The sequence below is a fragment of the Planococcus citri genome, chromosome 5, assembly GCF_950023065.1.
Source record: "Planococcus citri chromosome 5, ihPlaCitr1.1, whole genome shotgun sequence".
In the NCBI taxonomy this organism is placed as follows: Eukaryota; Metazoa; Arthropoda; class Insecta; order Hemiptera; family Pseudococcidae; genus Planococcus; species Planococcus citri.
The window spans coordinates 66,712,462-66,733,082 of record NC_088681.1 but is presented as its reverse complement, the minus strand read 5'-3'; the positions used below and the strand labels follow the sequence as shown (position 1 = coordinate 66,733,082).

At 32.7% G+C, this 20,621-nt stretch overlaps 1 protein-coding gene across 4 annotated transcripts in view; it reads left to right on the top strand.

Moving 5' to 3' along the window:
- Positions 1-493: 493 nt before the first annotated feature.
- Positions 494-20,621, top strand: part of grn (grain) — a 136,914-nt gene continuing 116,786 nt past the window's right edge. For all 4 annotated transcript variants that reach the window (XM_065368744.1, XM_065368746.1, XM_065368745.1 and 1 more), the window contains exons 1-2: positions 494-1,096; positions 17,468-17,799. In XM_065368744.1, coding sequence (XP_065224816.1) covers positions 17,496-17,799 — 304 coding nt within the window. In that variant the 5' untranslated portion in view covers positions 494-1,096; positions 17,468-17,495. The remainder of the gene's footprint in view (positions 1,097-17,467; positions 17,800-20,621) is intronic.

Genomic DNA, 20,621 nt, shown 5'->3' with positions numbered 1-20,621 from the left:
CCTCACCCTCTCTGGAGACGATAACTTCACCCAGGCTAGGCCAGGCCAGGTCCAAAATCTGATCCATCTACAAAACCTCCTCAACTTGGCAAAAAAATTTGGCTTTCGATAAAAATCACACCTCTGTCCCCTGCACCCATCCGCAGCATTTGAGCAATATGCACCACGAAGTCCAAGAGTTATTATAAAGAATAAAAAAAACAAAAAAAAATAAAACAAAAATGTCAGGCACGAATGTAGATTGGTAGACATTCAGACACCATTGCCAGTTGTTCAATTATTGTACATAAACTCGGCTGTAAAGAGTGGTAAGCAACGAGTTAAAAGTGGAAGGGATACGGTACCTATGTGGCTTTATAGGGGGGGTTTTCTCTTGCATAGGGCGGGTTTTGCAGGCCAAATGGGCCAGACCTTGCAGGAGGAGTCACGATATCTGGCGAATATAGTCGAGTGGCCGCGACTGATATCGTTTCGGCCCAACTTGTAATCATATTTTCCTAGTTTCGAAGTACGTTCCACGAACGATAGGGTATTTCGGGCGCGCGCGCGATAACTTTTATCGAATTGCTTTATTTTTCATGTCGCGATAACGAATTTTTCTATTCTATTTTCCCGGCACCCTAGAGAGGGTTTTTTTTTCGTCGTCGTCGTGTATTTCGCTCCTCGAGTATATTCTGTTGTTGTTTTATCGTTGGTTTTTTTTCTCTTTCTTTCCTTTTGTCGAAATCGATTCGAATTCGAACCGGAAAATTGGTCATCACGACTGCACGAATCTTCTCGCTGATTGATCTAATTCCAGCAGAGGTTTTTTTTATCCGGTATTAAGCTTTTGCGTATATGTAAATGTTGCTCGTTCGGAGTTTTAATTGATCAGATTTATTACTGTGAAATGTCACTCGATAAACGCGTCTTAATAACGTTGCAAATTTTTTCAAATTCGATCGTTCGTACTGTTACGCTGTGATTTTTTTCTGTTCACTTTATTATCTGTAGAAAGTTTTTCTGTTTGAAATTGTTTTCAATTGTTATGTGTGATTGCTGAATACCTGCATCAATCTGCCGACGAGGATTATCGTAACCATCACGATCCAAAAAGGTATACGATCGTAATGTATTTTCATCTTGTTTATATCTACTATCATCTTACCTACCTACCTACCTACCTATTTAGATTCTACCAATTATACCTATTTAATTAACATCGACTGATTTTAAACGTCTGGGATACAATCGATACTTCATACTATCAATTTATTCATTCTTAAGACCTCTAAGTTCAAAGTCACCCCTTCTATCTCATGCTATACAGCAATTTCAACCTTTCAACGATATTTTTTGATGATTTTCCAATTTTGGGAACACATCAGATAAAGTGAAATTTTTGAGAGGAAAAAGGACTCGTCTATGCTTCAAACAGATTATGAAATCTGTCAATACTGGAGGATTTTATACCCCACATAATGATCTTCGGTACCCTAGGGGGTCTTTCCATACCATTAGATTTCTGCTGAACCCAAAAGTCACCCCAACCTATACCCAACTTATCCATTTGTCAACATTCTTTAAAAAGCTTCCCATAATAATGATATAGGAAGTTTAGAAGCTCAAAAGATAGGAAAGTGAGATTACTGATGTACAAATTAAAGTTGGGATCAGGTTCAAAAACCCACCAAATCATTCTAACATCAAATTTTTACACATTTTTATAAAACAAACAATTGATTGACTCACCGACTCATCGCTGTGTTTCAATTTTCTTCTTTTGGACAACTCTTGCAAATTCTGAAAAAAAAAGAAGAAAAAAATTAAAATCATAGAATATTGAATCAAAACATATTTTCTGATTATTTGAGAAAATGCTTCACAGTTGATCAGAAAAAAAAATTTATATCAAACATGAGCATAATATGCACTATTTTAAGGAAATTTATAATATTAATTAATTAAATAATAATTCATCGATCATTCATATCACAGTTTGAAAGATGAACTGGATAGGTACATGAAAACCCTCTACCCCACTTCACCTCTCTCTTAGTAAATTAATTTTGAAATTATAGATGGGAATAGATATCCAATTGTTTTTTCCTTCGTTCTACTATATATCAATAAGAAACTAGAAAAATTGACGAAGAAAAAAAAATGATTTCAAGTTTTTTCATTTTTGCTGACCACTTTTAAGTCTTGTTCGAAGTCACAAATTTTCAACTTTGATCTCCCTGAAAATCACAACTTTTCGAAATTTGTATATACCTAATATGGCCTACCCTAGCAATTTTAATTTTCTAAGGATATTTTTTTGAATGTTTTCAAAACACAAGCACGAATAAATTTTTGAGAATTTTCGGTGCTTCAATTTTTGAACAACCTTAGATGATAAACCGATGAAAAAAGTACAATTGCATGATTATTTTCCTATGCTTTAATGATGATTGGGCATACCCTCAATATTTTTGAGATTCACATTAAATATTCCCACCATCTTGAGCAATATTTTTGGATTTTATTTCATGAGCCATACATTGGGCCCTATTTGATTTTCCATCTTTTGCATGCCTATTTTGAATCTGACTGCATTATTTTTGACCATTTTCGCATTTCTTGCTATATTTTTTTCTTTCTCAATAATTATTTGCATAGGTACATATTTCTAGCCTAAATTTTCAATCACTAGATATTCATGGCCTTTCTCATCACGATTTCTTGATATATTTTGCTGAATCGTTATCTTTTCTAGTTAGGCACTTCCCTGATTCAAAAAAAAAAAAATTAAAATACACAAAAGACTCGAAAAGATTGAAGCAAACTTTGCATTTTGAGCTTGAATGCATTTATTTTATTTAAATACATATTTTTGGCAGTTGGCTTTCTCGCTTTTCTTGGGACATTTTGCTGATTTTTTTCACCGTTCTTTTCTTTTCTTTTCTTTAGAGGTGCCTTGAAAAGATTGATTTGAGCCTGACTACATATTTTGGGCATTTTTCGCACTTTTTGATTTATTTTGCTGATTTTTTTCCTTTTTTTTTAGAGACTTTGCATGAGTCTAAATTACATATTTTTGCCTTTAATCTTCTTCTTCTTCTTTTTTTTTTTTTGTTGTAAAATTCACCGAATTTTGTATCTACTTTTTTAGAAACTTTTTTTAATCACGAATAAAAACACTACAAAAAAGATGAACATGTGTTGAAAAGATTGATTAAGCACATTTTGCTTATTTTTGGGCTTTTTCGAGTTTTTTTTTTTTTTGATATATTTTACTGAATTTTTTTCACTTTTTTTGAGACTTTCTCGAGCCTATAAATGCATAATTTTGACATTTAACGCGTTTTTTGGTATATTTTGCTAATTTTTTTGCCCTTTTGAAGACTGTTCCTCACCTAAAATATTGCAAAATATAAAAATGTCTCAAAAAATTCATTGGGCATACTAATTTTGGCACATTTTGGTCGAGCTTATAAATGCGTATTTTTGGCCTTTTCTGCATTTCTTGGCATATAATATCTTACTGAATTTTTTGATTTATCAGGAATAATTATACTTTTCAATGTGAACTTTTCGAGAAAAAAATGGCTCGAAAATATTTTCTACAAGTGAAAATTTTTAATGTTTTTCTCCCACAATAAAGTGTTTCTTTTCCATTTATTTTTTTTTTCCTTAAAAAAATGAATACTTACTTACCAGATTAAAATAAAATAAAATCCTCCAAATTTTCCTCAAGTTTCTAAAACTACGATAAAAATCATTTTTTAATAATTATTTCAGCGTTGTTGGATTTTCTTCCAAGTACTTATTAGAAAAAAACTTTCAGAAAACACTCATTTATCTACGTCTACTTACAGAGCACTTGAAAAAAATATTTTTGCATACTTCACGATGTCTCAAACGATGGATTTTGAATTTTTGGAGCACATAATGATTTCTGGCTCAAAGTCTTTAGTCATATAATAAACATCATGATGACAATTTTTACGAGAGAAAAACAGCTACTTAAGGAATTTCTTCGTAAACATTGAAATTTTAAATATTATGCTTTCATATAAGTAATTATCATTCCCGAATCGGTAAATTTTTCTGAATTTTGTTAGATTTCAGTTTCGTTAAAGTTTCAACAAAACGCCATCATCTTGAAGTAATGTACCCAACTACCCAATCAATATAATTTCAGAATTTAGTTTTTCTTTCTATAGGTGTATGTATACCTACCTATATTATTTTCTGAAGCAATGAAATTTTCAGAATAATTGGATTTTTCAAAACCTTTGATGGTGAATTATGTAGATACTTTCAGCATTTAAAAAAATATTGTATCATCGAGAGTTATCAATATCATAGGCTAAATGAAGCGAATTTTTAGACCCTCCGCTCCTATTCTATAGAAGGGTATTTGTATCACCTTTTTTTGTGGGGGAAAATCTAAATTACTTCAAAAAATGAAAAATAATGATGAAAATTAAAAAAAAAAAACAATACAGAAATACTTTTTGAATTTTTTTTTGAAAAATATTTCAAACTTTACAGGATTGGGAATGTATTGGTAGGTACTTCTAAATCAGCCTATTTCCACCAAAATGAGAGACGGCATCTTACAGGTCTCGATGAGAAAAAAATTGATATTATTTTACATTACCTATTTCAATTTTTTAGCGATGGAAGTGAAAAAATAAACGTCTACGAATGTATAAGTATTTATATTTTGGTGAATAAAAAAAAACGACGACAACAACAGTAAAAAATTGAATAAAACTTATGAATTTGTGATTGAAAATTCACAGAAATATTCAATATTCATGCATGATAGTTAAATTATTTATCAGGCCATTATTCAAAATGAAAAGCGATTTCAGAACGACATAAAAATGTATTTTTATTATAGGCAGGCAGGTACTTAATCAACTCTTTTTTTTCATTTTATTGTACTATTTAATTACTTAGGTATTATCATTTTTCTCAAAATTTTATTTATTGATACATAATGATATCAATGTCATCGATAAAATAAAATAAATATTTCGATTCATTTTAAATCGTTTTCATCGGCAAAATGATTCATTGAGCAATAAAATAAGTACTTGATTCGTTTTCTGTCGAATAAAAAATTGAATAAATTAATCTAGAAAAAAAAATGAAATTGAATTTTTCAAGGAAATGAATATTATGACTTTTTTTCTGATTAGGCTGTAGCTGGATTCTATTATTGTCCAATATTAGGTAATTCTCTACCTACCTATCGAAATTTTTTTTCAGATTCACTCACTTCATGATTGCATTTATAAATTCTGATTTTAAAAACATGTTCCCTTTTCTTCAAATTAATTTTAATATAATTTCAATTTTCTCCCACAAAGTCGTTGTCAACGAGACCTTAAATTACCGAATTATGACGGGTAAGTACCCGGTGTATTGGAAAAAATTACATCGTTTTTATAGGTACTATATATCGCGCACAAGCACCTATAAATTATGTTCGCGTCTTCGTACGAGTATAAGGCAGGTATATAAAAATTCCGCGAATATCATACACATTCTTCGCTAATACACATATAGCAAGTTGCATTATTTAAAACACCATCATTTGCGCATCCGATCGGCACTGGCTTCGTGTTACACGGTTGTATTACTTCATTACTGTTATTATAACTTACACATCATACCCGTAGATATACTTTTCATCCTTATGTATACCTAGACCTACGAATGTATCCGTCTGTCTTTAAATTTGCATGTGCATTTATGTACTATACAGAAGATATGACGTATAATGAACTCGTATCTTGTATGATTTTTATAATATTCTATCATTCGATACTGAAATTAAATCGAGATTTCGCGCGTGCAATATGCAGCAGTTTGTAGAATGTAGAAGCTTGGCTTTCTCAATATGCCTCTAACAGTATAAAATCATACGTATAAAGAATAAGTAGGTACAATTTTGAGTATTGGCTGCAGTCGTGATTTTTTTTTGAAATTATTCCAATTATTAGCACTTATGTTATTGTACATTTCATCTACGAATTTTTGGGTATACTTGCGTACCTACTCATGATGATTTAGTGAAACTGAAAATTTAATGTACGAGTAGATATATAGGATAGAAAATGGACCTGTAATATTTTTCGAATCCCTACCTACACGAATATGAAACATTTTGGGAGTAACTACCTAAGATAAAAGGCCAAAGATTCAAATGAGCATCACACGATAGACACAGCTCAAAGTACATACTCGTATCATTCATTTTTATTTTTAAATAATTAATATATGCACTTTATTGGTAGATAATGTGATTGTTTACACACAAATTATATTTATATCTTGCATATCCAATATCCATGCTCGAAACCTTTACGCGATTAAATTTGGTTTGGGTACATAAGATTAAGAACTAACCTAAGATAAAGCTAAAATGTTCCTATACTTGTACGCAACGTGAAATCGTGTTTAAAATGTAATTAAACGAGGATAGGAAAAAAAAATCAAGCCTTATAGTTTGAATTGCTCTCTGCCCTTTGGATGTGACTTAACGCTCATATATACCTACAAATACACGAGGAACTGTAGCTTTCTCCATCCATTTTACTTACTAAAACCTATTGTAGTGTAGATGAGGAGGAAGATGAGGAGCAGAATGCGTTTATTCTTATCTTAATTGTAGCGAGATAAACATTATTGGAATTGGAGAATCGTTTATTTTTATTCGAAATTCGAGCCTTATAATGTATTTCTCGTTCTCTGATTGTAGCTTCCTTGTTTTTTCATGGGGTGGAAAAATTTAGCTTGTTTTTTTTTTTTTTTTTTCAATTCTTTAGACAGTAATTTTTGGCTCACTTCAGACGATTGGATTTTTGATACACACTGCACAGGCATCACTTTTTTACTCAGAAATTTGAACAAAGGGGCAAACTTCAAAAATACAAAACATACCCACTGAAAATGATGAAAAAATTGAAATTTTGAGAAATCAGCTAAAGTAAATATCTGGAAAATAAAACACATCGTGAATGAATGAAACAAATCAGAAAAGAATAAATTTAAAATTTAAAATAGTAGTTTTGAAAAAATTGGATCTTTAATGAGAAAATTGAACCAAATAGCACAAAAGCAAAAGTTGAGTTTTGTAACTTAAAATGGTCCAGAAAACAATGAAAAAGATTGGGAAATAAATTGAAATAAATTGAGTTATTAAAAAAGTTCGATCTGCAGTGAAAAAATTAATTCAAAGTGTGGAAAAGCCCACCTCAAGTCGATAAAATGACTAAACAAATAATCATGCAATTAAAAAAGACGAAAATTTCAAATACAATATCTAAGTCTAACAACAATGAAAAATTTGAATTTTTAAAAATTAAATTAAAAATAAAAAGGTTACAGAATCATCTACAATAAAAATTCTATATTTTTGACCACTGCATTCAGGATTCTTGAAATCATTGGAGTTTTCAAAACTAGTATTTTCACAGTGATGTGGTTTTGAAAAAAATAAAATAAAAAAATAAATATGAGAATTCCACCAGGAAACTGGAACTTTTCAGATAAATAGTTTTTGTTCGGATCAAATTCAATGAAGCAGTGTTGGAACTTGACCGATCTTTTTTTCAACCACATCGAGAATTTTGATTTGAAAAAAAAAATCAGCGACATGATTGATTTTGGAGCTTGGACAATTTTTGAGTTGACAAACGCATCTTGTTTAGGTAATTTATACAGGTATCTAACTATTTGTCCCTGAATATTAAGTATTGATTCGGCCATCTTGAATGTTATGCTATATTTTGTTTAGATCAATTTGGATATTATTTAAGTGAGCAAAAATATTTTAAAAATTAGGAAACATGTTCAACTTTTTTCTGCAATTCTGATAATACTTACTCGTCGAAAGCCAGCGAAACGAAGGCGAGAACTTTTGAAAATATTTATTTCGAGATGCCTAAAAACAATTTTTTTTTAATGCGAGGAGTTTATTTTTTGGTTTTTAAAATTTTAAAATTTGAATATACCTATATACGATGTTTTTTGAAGAAAATTAATTTTGAAGAAAAAAAACAGAACAGGCCCAAAAGCGACAGCGAGAACGAAACCTCTTGAAAATTTGTGTTTCGAGAGGCATAAAAACGATGTTTTTTGTGAAAAGTATATTTTTTCGACTTTAAAGCTTGATTTCGTCTCTAGAAATTTCCATTTTGATCTCGAAAAATGAAAGAAAATGAGCCCGAGCGAAACGACGAGGCAAAGGCTTTCGAAAATCAGTGTTTCGAAAAGTAAAAAATAGATTGTTTTTCTGTTATCACAATCCCTTATTTTGCCAGGCACGGGGCAAACTACCCCCTTTGCCCCCCTTTCGAAAGCATTTAAAAGTGAAAACGTTGAAGAAAATTAATCGTAAAATTCACGAGTAAAATTTCTTAATTAATAAGTAAGTAGACTGAAGAGACTTTTTCTATGTAAACTCGTAATTCTCAAGATGAGAATTTTTTTTTCAAATAATGAAGCATAGGAAAAAAATCCATCAGAAAGAATCACAAAGTAGAGTCACAATTTCAAAAAATGAAATGAAGATGTTCCCAGCACAAGTTCTCATTTTACTTTGAAAATGTATAAGAAGGTATAAATTAATGCGAGACAATTTAAAAAACTTTTGCAGCTTAGCCATTTTACTATCTTACTTCGGATGAATTTTTATGTTTTTAATTCACTTTTAGGTACCTACCTACCTACCTACCAATTTCATCTTTTACGTCGAAATTTGAATTTTTTTGAACATTTTTTTTTTTTAAGAAAACAAATGGGAGAAAAAAAGTTTTAAAAAATTCCTCAAAAATTACCTAAGTTTAATCTACATATCTTGAAAAATATAGCCATAAAAACACTTAAAAATAAGAAATGCAATGTTTTTAAACCTCAGTAAGTCAAGTACTAAAAATTGTTTTGCAATCAATTTTCATTTCGACGATTTTAGTTCGATTTCAACTTAAAAAGGCTCCATCTGCCCCAAAAGATGATTCTGAAAAATCAAAAATTTCATTCATCTCACAATTACCTACTTTAGAAACGAAATAAGAAACAAACTGAAAATAGGTACCTATTCACACAGAGTTTAAGACGATTTTTCAAAAAAAAAAAAAAAATTGAAAAAACGAATCCAAGTTACGGTTTTTGGATGAATGAGTAGGTAGGTATCTCAAAAGTCAGCTCAGCATTAAATCTGTTCGTATTTAGGTGCAGTATTTTATAGAGTGCCCTTCGATAAATACCTGCATCCATTTATTTACAGCTATTCATTGTAGTACCTGAATTACCTATTATTTATGTACAGCATTTAGGCATTTAGGCATTTAGAAAACAAATATATCTTTTGTTAAAAATGCTCTGGCGACTCGAAGGTGCCAGAAAGATTTTACTATTCACAGAAAAGGTCTCTTTATTCTAAGTATATTGCACCTATTTCTTTTTCTTTAGAAACTGATGATTTTTTTGGCAGAATAGGTTAAGTATAAGTAGATGACAATCCGGCGAATGATCTAGAAATCTATAAGAATAGAAACGAAAAAACTAAACCCTGATTTGCGCATAAATCAAAACCAAAATTTCACAAAAATTCGAGAATTTCTCAAAATTGAAAAAATAAATAAATAAAAAACTGATGAAAATCAATTTGGGAAAATCTCAGTTTTCATTTTTGCCCAAAACAAAATGTTTGGGTTTTGTCAATTCTTTTTATTGAAACGCACCGAGGAGGGAAAATTTCAACAATTTTTGTAGACTCCCAAGTCAAATTGCGCACAAATCAAAACTAAAATTTCACAAAGGTTCGAGGATTTCTCAAAATTGAAAAAAATAAAAAACTGATGAAAATCAATTTTGGAAAATTTCAGTTCTTTTTTTGCCTCAAACAAAATGTTGGGATATTTGTCAATTTTCATCAAAACGCACCGAGGATGAAAAATTTCAACAATTTTTGTAGACTTCCAGGTCAAAAAAATTACAAGCCAAACTTTAGAAAATTTCAAAGACAAAATTTCACTCGAGTATTTCAAATTTTGAAAAAATCCAAGGAAAATTTACAGCGTTATTCTCTTATAAAATAATTGCCAGAAAGTCTTACTCTGGGTTTGAAAATATCTATAGCAAAATTTTTCTCAAAATTCATAATTTTTTAAAATTTTGCATTTTATTTTGTATCAAAAAAAAAATTCGCACAAATTTTTTGAAAACACTTTTTTTTTAGAAAACGTGCAGATTTAAACTTGATCCTTTTTCCGAATTGATTCTTCGTTTGTAACAAAATTTCCCCAAAAACAAACCTTTCAATATTCCAATTCCAAGCTACGAGCCTTTTTCCGAATTTATTCTTCGTTCGCACCAAAACTTGACCAAAAACCTACCTCTTGACTTCTATTGGTCGAAAACACTCTCCAAGAGTCTCTCAAGTACATCCAAAGGTATACCGGAAGATCTCTCACTCACAATCCCCAGAGAGACTCTCTTTGGTATTTCCAAACACCATAGAGATCTTCAAAAGAGTGTTTTTTTTTTGTCGTATCGTCCGCAGCACGTCTTAAGCGCCAGTCAGACGCTGAAATACGGTTTTACCGAGATGGACAAACGCGTCTTGGCTGGTATTTTTATCGTTTTACCACCTGCGAACATTTACATCGCGCATTCGGATGGACATTAGACATTACTCCGCGATGCTGGCCGTATTTATAAAGGTAAAAGATGGACACGATGACGCCGCGTCGACGTCTCTTCGCAGCAGCAAATCACAGACTAGCGTTTTCCTTTGATAGTCAAATGCCTATGTATCTATTTCTTTTTTTTTCAACTCATTAGACTATACGTATACTATGTATATATATATCTGAATATACGTACATTGAAAGGTAGGTAGGCAGGTATGGTGAGAAATGTCTACTCTGCTGAGGTAATTTTTGTGAAACGAAAAACCATCATTTTTGAGAGAATTTTCGTCCCTGTAGGTCTTCTACAACAAGTAGGTACCTACTCAAAAAAGTATACCAATGAATTCATATCCAAGTATGTAGTTCTCAAGTAGGTCTACGAATTATAAAAACGCACGTGTGTGTAGCATACCTAGGTAAATATGGAAATAAAGAACCGCGACCGTAACAACCACAACAACAACAACAACAACAACAACAACGCCGCAACAAGAAATGAAAACACAGAGAAAAGATGTGTTAATGATTCGAACATTGTTTATACACGAAGGCGCGAACTAATTAAAGACGACGAACTGCCCTCAGTCAGTGAAAATAATCGACGACGTGTGCTCGGCGATGATGGCGTCCTCATCATCGGCATCGGGGCCGAATACATTAATTTTTTTTGGCTTCGCTTACCCGAGTGCTTACTGCTTGCTCATTCACTCAATACACGCGAAAGGGAAAGCTATCCATTTGATCGTCGAGGCAAAATCGTCATAATAATCGCAGACCTACCAAGCAGCGATGCATAATATAGGCACAGACGACGACGACGAGAACCCACAGCAGACAGGAAATGTCACCTTTAGCATTTTTTTTTTATAAGATGTAAATTTTCCAAGGTGATGAAACACGGTCATTTGTTTAATACGCCAAAAAAATAATAATAAGACCATGGAACTCATCGCCATTTTTTTCTCGCTGCATTGCATTAAAAAATGCATTCGAAATTCAACGCGTAGGTATACCCAGGGGGTAAATGAGAAGGGTACACTGTACTCTGAGAAACGGGCCAATTAAAACGGTTGATTTGAATTTTCGCGCTTATATTTCCTCCGGGATCTGTATATTCTGTCAGCAAATTGGGAAAGGTGAGCTCAGCGTGAAACTTACAAAGTACAAGGAAACGTGGGCGTACTTAAGTAATAAGTGCGGCGGCGTTCGTCGTTGTTGAAAATTTATTCGACGACGTTGATTTTAAATTTTACCAAAAAAACAAGCGAGCTGCAGTTTTTAAAATTATGTTCGGAGTTCAAAATGGCGACAGATTGATGAAGATTTTACATGTAGACTTGCTCTTAGAAATTTTTACATAATTAATCCAAAGCAATCAATGAACTAAAAAACCCACCATTTTTTTTTAAAAATCATGGTCACATTTTTACTCATTTTACGAGCGAAAATTTCAATCAAATATGCAATTTTTTCGCAGAGAAAAAAATCAAAAAATTATCTACGAAATGTATCAGTTTATTGAGATAAGAAAAATATCAAAATTATTAACCATAAAAATTTCCATCAGAACTGAGGTAGGTGCTTGACAAACCTAGCATAATACGAGAACGTTCCAAATTCTCGGAAAATATGTACTAAATTTTAAAAAACATTTATAACGGACCTCGACTTCATTCAACTGTTATAAACATGACATGAAGATCACGAATAATTTATAAAGGAAAAAAACACTCAACAAAAAAAAAAAAAAAGGAGCCATATGTTCAAATTATCGTATGAATAATTCAAAGAATTGTTTCCCTTCAACTGGCGCGTACATCTACAGACGTTAATTTCCAACTCCAGCTCTGAGCTCTCAGGGATTTGGAGAATAGAAGAGAAAGGAGGGTAAAATGCGAGAATGAAGCGTGGCAAATTGTGCGATTATCAATGATGTGATTTTGGAAATAGAATAAGCATAAGATTTGGATATTTTTTAGGAATGATTAATTATTTTTTCGTGTTCGAAAATCAAAACACGAAATTAAATGCAGCGTGTGCTTTTTTCGATTTTTTAATTTCATTTTTTTTAAATAAAATATTTTTTTGATTCTGATTTTTTCGCAAGAAGAACCTGCAGCAATACTTACCCAAGAGTTGAATTTCATTCTTTTTTTCAGTTGAAAATACGAGCATAAAAATTCCAGATTATTTTACCTTTCTGAGTTGGATTTTTGACAGACTTAGATGAATTTTAACCACAATTTTTGAAAAGAACGCGTCCTAAAGCCCCCATAACCAAAATTTCAGTTGCTAAAATTGATTTCTCAATTTTTGGCGAATTGTTGAAAATTTAAAATTAATATATTTTTTATGATTTCATGTTTTTTTTTGTCGTTTTTTTTTTTCAAGTACAATTTTACTCAGTAAAAACGACAACAAGCAGACCTGAAACTAAAATAAACTCCCCTGAACCGAATTTCATTATTTTCAGACATATTTTGGCCTCCAGGACATTCTCGATTTCTCCATAATTTTTATTTTTTTCCAAAAGATGCAGAAATTGATTTGGAAAAATAAAAACCCTATTGTGGACTTACGTTTTATTTCAACCTATTTCAAAAATTTCCTCCTGGAACGATTTGAAAATGTTGGAGAGATCAAAAATCAGGGTGTCTAACAAAATTTTAAAATGAAAAAGTAAGGCTTAAGTAGGACTTTTAGCAGGACTTTCAGCAAGTCATTTTTCAAGCACTTATGAAATTTTTAAGATGGGGGGGGGTAAAAATATACATATACAAGTTTTTAGCCAAATTTTTGCAAAAAATGATGTCTTCAAACACCTTATTATTTTATTTAAACAAGTAGACGCCAAAAAACAACATTTCACTTCAATTTTTAGTTTTATTTTTTCCTTATCAATTTATAAAATTTATGAATATCACATCATGTTTGCTTAAAATCAAATTTAACTCGAATTCTTCAACACTCTGATCGTAAATATTTCATTTGCTTCAGAATTTTGAAATTCGAATAGTTATTTTTTGTTGGAACATTAAAAATGCAAAAAGAATATCAAATGGGCCCGAGCAAAGCGAGGGCAAAAGCTCTCAAAAATGTGTAATTCAAAATCTAAAAAAGTTGACAAATGAGCCCTTTTCTACAAAATTTGTACAAAATTCCTAAAAAAAAAAAAGGGAGAAAATTGAAAATTTGACAAAGTATTATTGAAAAAAAAATAGGACTTTTGGATAAAATTGTTGAAAAGTAGGACTTTAGTAGGACTAAAAGGACAAGTAGGACCTGTTAGACACCTTGAAAATTGAGCTGGAAGCTCCAAAATACCCAAAAATCTTGAAATTCAGATCGGAGACTTCGTTTTAGTTTCAGGACCAATTTTTATCGTGTTTAATAAATGAATGTTTTTTTTTTCGAAAATTCGCCAAAAATCTAAAACTGAATTTGGATTATTGAAATTTTGATTTGTGGGGGGAGGGGGGTTCAGGCCAAGTTCTTTCCAAAAATCGCAATCCCTTTTAAATCGGAGGCACATTCCTCAAAAAGGGGTTCCTGGTTCTCTTGTCAGACTCTTCATTTCTACGAGTCCTTCAGAGACTCGAAACTCGGGATGAATTGCTACTTCACCTCCCCCCTCCTAATTTGAAGTACCACCCTTCCTTCGAGTATTTTTGGTGAAAATTTACCAAGTAATAATTCTTAAGTACAATTCTCGGAGTACGCAGATTTTCAAATTTTTATAGATATGGACAGTGATAACACACATCCTGGAGAGTGGGGTGTTTTTGGACATTCTACTCGTAACTGAAATTGTCCCAAAAATAGTGATTCAAGAGGGCGAAAATATCAAAAAAATGTTTAAAAATTCAACAAATTCGCAAAACTGGATGAATTTAATTTTACAAATCTGAGAGGAAAATTAATTATGAGTTTTTTTTTTCATTGCTAATTTTCTAAAATTACATATTTTTCCTTCCCACATGAAAAAATAAAAAAATTAAACCTGCCAACAAAATATTGAATATTTATCAACTTCTTCGAATTTTGAAAAAAAAAACAAATCAACCATCACTCTTTCATCACCAATAAAAAAATATATAAATAATGTTTTTTTCAAAGCTTTAAAAAAATTGAAAATAAGCCTGAGCAAGATAAGGGTCGCAATTTTGAAAAATTGAATTCCTAAAAATGTAGAAAAATTACGATTCATCAACACTGACTTAGCTGAAACTAGGCTCATTTAAAGATTATGGTACGTCATACTCGCCTTGGGAACAAATTTTGAACTTCCAGAGTCGAATTTTCAATTTCCAGCGAATTTTTGAAAATTACGAAAATGGTTCCTCAAACTGGTTGTGAGGAAAATCGTGGCAAAGTGGAATCTGAATTTTTTGAAGGAATAAAGTCATAAAAACCAAATCGGTGCTTTTCAACTAAGCAAGGAAAGAGCCAAGAATTACCTAACTTCAAAGATACCTGAAAAAAAAGAAACAGAAGAAAGTGACCTTGACCTTACACAAGATGCTTAATCAATATTAAGGCTTAGGTATTAAAAAGCTGCCTACATCGCGGTTAATTTTTATTCGCACTTGGCATTATTTAGACGAATTGAAAATTAAATCGTCTACCGGGAACAAAATTCGCAGTCTGTATATTTTATCTTGAATAAATAGACAGGACCGTTGAATGGGGGAGGGGGGTGGCAACAGGGTAAAAAAGGGCCTTTGATTTTAAAAACGACTGTTTTTTTACTTCTCAAAACACTAATTTTTAAAAAACTTCTGCCCTCGTTTTGCTCGAGCTTGTTTTCTTTAAAATTCCTATTAAAAAAATATCATTCAACTTTTGAAGTTTCAACGTGAAAAATAAATTTCTGGCATGAAAAGTATGATTTTTAAGCCTCTCGAAATGCAAAATTTTCAAGAGCTTTCGCCCTCACTTGGGCCTGTTCTCTATTCTTTTCCAAAATTAACATCCTATTGAAAAAAATTCTTTCAAATTCTAAAATTTTAAAAGCCAAAAAATGAACTCCTCGCATAAAAACACCTTGTTTTAAGTTCTCTTAAAATACAAATTTTCAAAAGTTTTCGCTCTCACCTCGCTCAGGTCTATCGTTTTTTTTTTTCAAAATCAACTTCCTAAAAAAAAACATCGTTTTTAGGCCTCTCGAAATCGAATTTACAAAAATCTTCGCCCTTACTTCGGACCAATTTGTTTCTTGTTTTAAAATTTATAAATTCGTATTCGGGTCCCCGAAAATCCAAAACAGAAAATGAAAATTTTTTAAAGTCATATGAAATATGATCAGTTGGCAAAACTGATATTTTCCCCTTTATTGGCCGGCAAATTTTCAGTCGAACCCCCATCCCCCTTCCCCTCTCAAAAAACCTCTACATATTTTCGTCTCTAGAAATAGGGTCAAACTACATTAATTATATCTGCCCCGGACTCGCATTTTGGCTCTCGACGGTCCTGGAAATAGGTACCAAATATAAACTTAGAATAATCCACCCTCTCTACACTCCCCCTCCACCCCTCAAGACATGGTTTCATACCTTTTCATCATCAATTTTCAATTCATTCCCATAAAATCTCTTTTCACTCTTCCCAAACATATTCTCTCATTATAAACCCAATATATTCAAACCGAAACCCTTTCCCCAACCCGAGAAAATTCACCGACCGTCGCGACAGTCGACCTTAAACCCCTCCAAATTCCATTCCAAATTGACATTTTACGATCTGCTCGATGTTTGCAACTGCTCACTGCTCAGCATCCCCTACACTCGTAAATCGTACGTGAAAATTCGCGTTCTCCATCTCCGTCTTGATGGCCAGCCAGACAGACGTACCACAAAAACGTCCAATATCTAGATAGATAGATGCGCCACTGTCTATGTCCGCGTCCAAGGGGGTACCCACAAAAACACACATGTTCGTCTCTAGATGTAATAAAATTCCTCGCAGGACGATCCTTCCAACGTAATAAATTACCTCGATATAAAAGTTATAACAAAAAAAAAAAAAAAAGGTTTGGAATTAGGACAACGACAGTTAGTTCTGGTATATAGGGTAGGTTAGGTTAGGCCGTGGATCGCGACAGGTCGTATTTGGTACATAATTATCCAAAGACAAAACACCACCTAGGTAAACCCATCTTTTACATAATGTCAACTATATCACCGTATCATATTTATGGTCAATAAAATGAATCTTAACACCGCAGGATTTTGGTAGTGTATTTATATGTACCTACCATTGTTGCTGGGGTCGCGTCAGCGTCATCGTCGTCTTTTTCGTAGACGCCACCGTGATGTCTATAGTACCACCCTTGACATAGAGAGAAGGGGTACAGCATTAGCAAATTGTATATACAACGTGATATAAACCCGAGCATACTCAGCGGGAAGGATCAGATCACTATGTATCCTTGTAATATTGTACTAGTAGATGGAATGAGGGAAAAGGGGGTAGGACGACGCAGGACATTTTATAGCGCGTATCTTGAACAAGAGTGAATTTGTCAGGAATTTATCAGCGGGAGGGATGATCAACATGGTGAGTTAGTGCGATTCTAGGAATCTGACTCTATTTAATAAAATATCGTAATTCAAAGATACTTATACTATATTTTTTATAGATGGTTATTATAGAGGAATATTAAAATAAACACCAGACCCCAAATACATAAGACTGAAGACGATTCCCTTCATCATCGTTATCTTACCTTAGGTGTATTTTTGCTTTTCGAATCGCATTGTTCTAACGTATTACGTAATTACGTATTGTTTCAGGTGCAACCAACACCAGGGTGGGAGGGCGATGGAGATGACGAGCGCGGTGGAGACAGCACCTAGTCACCACCGAGCTTGGTACGAAGCGGTTGGCGTTCCAGGATCTAGAAGCGTGAACGACGATTCGGTCACGGATAGTATGACTTCTTCGGTCGTCGAACATATGAGTTCCTTTTTCGCAGCGGCCCATCATAATTCGGCCGCGGCTGCAGCCCTCGATTCGGCTCCTCGAGATTACCGATCGACCGGATCGTATCCTAGAGATATGCTCGTATCGTCCAGATACTATCATCAGCATTCGCCTTACGCATCGGCTGCAGTAGCATCTCACGGTAAGGCATTTCAAAATATTACTCTAATTTGTATTTTGGGGGGGGGGGTTAGCTCGTCCTTTAGACGATCTCATTCAATATTGGGCACTGGGAAATGATGAGAGGGATGAAGGGGTCTCTGAAGGTACGACGAATAAATTCAAAAATTCACTCGATACCGAAATTCCATCAAAATGAGGACGAAAGAGGGAAATATTGGAGTAGAGTAATATCCACCTTCATTACTTATCCAATCAGTTATGGTAATTGAGGGCAATGATCATGGCAAGGGGGAGGAGAGTGAAAAATTTCACCGAAAGTTAGCAGCTGAGAACCCAACCACCTTCAGAAGCCCAATTCTGAAGATTTGGAGACAAATTTATGCCCCATCTCAAGTCGTTTGAGACTTGCAGTCGAGCAAAATTATTATAATTTGAAAATTGACGAAGGAACCTCTCAAACAACATAACATGAATTTATTTGAATAAAACGTGGCTAGATCAAAGGAGCATGTTCTAAAAAGCTGCTAAAGTTCATTTTTGGATTTTTGGTAAATTTTTCAAAATTTTAAAACTCATTTTTCTCTTAAAATGAAATAGGCTGCACACATTTGTTTCATTTTGACTCCCTCGAAAATTTGAAAAAATTGCCAGTTTCGGGTCCTTTGAGACCTCCAACGATTTTTCAATTTTTTTACAGAAATTTCAAATTGTTGAGGGAGTGGAAAATTACTTACTCGTACTTGCACTTGAAATTTTGTGATAATCGCCTAAAATAGTTTAATTTTTGGGTCTTCCAGCGCAATTAATAAAATCCAAATTTCAAATTTGAAAGTTCATTTTTCGATTTTTGGCGAATTTTTGAAAATAAAATTCGAACAAAAAATGGGAGAAAATCAAAATCTAGCCAAATTACATTCCAAAGCTGGAATTTAGCATGCACCCTATTTTCGACACCCAAAAACCGTTTTGAGCAGTTCTGGAGCCTCCAGCAGATTTTATAAAATTGAAAAATGTTCACGAAATTTCACCCAATGAAGTTGGAAAGGTAAATTTTACACCTTATATCCCAATTCTGACTTGCCCAAGTGATTGAAGAGGATTCCAAGACGTTTTGGAGCCTCCAGTCGTATTTCAGAAACTCCAGATTTTCAAGAAATTGTCATAAACCGTTTCCAATCGATTAAGGAGGGAAGGGGGGGGGGTCAAAAATAGGATAAGAACATATCAAATTTCAGCATTCAAGGTCAATTTGGTAACGTTTGCATTTTTTTCTATTTTTGGCCAAAATTTAATCTTTCAAAATTCGCCAAAAATCCGTAAAAAAAATACACTATGGCATCTAAAATTTTGATTGGCGATGCATTTTTTGTGGTCTTTTGATTTCTTCAATTTTCAACTGTTCAAGATCCTAATTCAAAAATTATCGATTTTAGCTCATTCTGGAGCCTCCAACATGTTTCCAGTTTCCTAAAGAAATTTTAAATTACTGTAAAAGGGTGACTTTGACCTTTGGGAACCTTCAACTTTGAAATAATCGAGAAAGTGTCCAATTAGCATCAACAAAACCAACAGGAGCTGTACTTTTTTTATGGCTCATCCAGAAATTTTTGGGGCAAATCGAGAACTACCTGGAGGTTCCAGAATGTCCCAAAACTGGTGGTTTTCCAATTTTAGACTGGTTCCTTCTTTTAGCAAATATTAATCGTATTCGTATGAAAAAAATCAAAAGTTTCAAGTAGGTACTTATCAGATTTTTAAAATTTTTCAAAAATTTTTAAACATTTGCTGAAAATTTGAAAATGAATTTTAGCATTTGAAATTTCGGGTATGAAGGTTTTGATCTTTAGATCTAGTTCGGTTTCGTTTGAACTGCAAGAAGTAAATTCAAAAGGATTCGTTGTAGGTAAAATGATTTTTTAATGCGAACCAAAAAAAAAAAGTCCCTTGAGCCCTGACATAAAATAATCTGTGTCCAAGATTGAAGGAGTTCCATATTAATTTCTTCGTATCATTGATATTCTTTTTCATGACTATTTTTCTCATTTTAAACAATTTTTATTCATTTTGGTAGCATTTTACCATATTTTACATCATTTTCAACGATTTTATCGTACCTTGCCTAAAACGTTCTCATATTTCAGGATATTTTTTTTTTCAAAACTATGCTCAATTTTACACAAATTTTTTTGAATTTTTACATCGTTTTTCAACGACATTTGAACCATTATAACGAATCATTTCAAGCAACTTTCACTCAACTTTTCCCATCAATGGTATTTTTTCAAAGATTAGGTCATTTTCAACGATTTAATCCTTCTTTAAATTGAATTTTCCCACAATTCAACGAGGATGAGACACGAAAACAATCTTTCAGAGAAATAATTTTCTTTGAATTTGGCCAGTTTTCCAGTCCAATTTCACCACGAAGCCCATTCAAGGAGATTTAATACGCGCCAAAATTTTTGAAAACAGCAAAAATTCACTCGATTTGATAGATTTTTTGGCTATGAAAATTGAAATTGAGAATCTGTAAGCAGCAATAGCATTTTGGATCAATGAGGGGGGGGGGGTCAAAATGTTCCAAAATTTGAAAAATTATCAAGTTCAAATACTGTCGCTGGGTTGACTTTTTCAGCTCTAAAAGGAATTTCCTTGAAATTTTTCTCGACTTTTCCACAAGGACGAAATACTTTGAATTTCCCCAGGTTCCCAGAGACTGAATAGTTGCATACTCAGTTTGAAAAAATTTGATCATACCTCCTACAAGGTTTTCTGGTTTTTCAAATTAGTCTTTTTTTTCAACTTGGCAGGATCATAAACCAAAATTTTCTTCAAATGAAT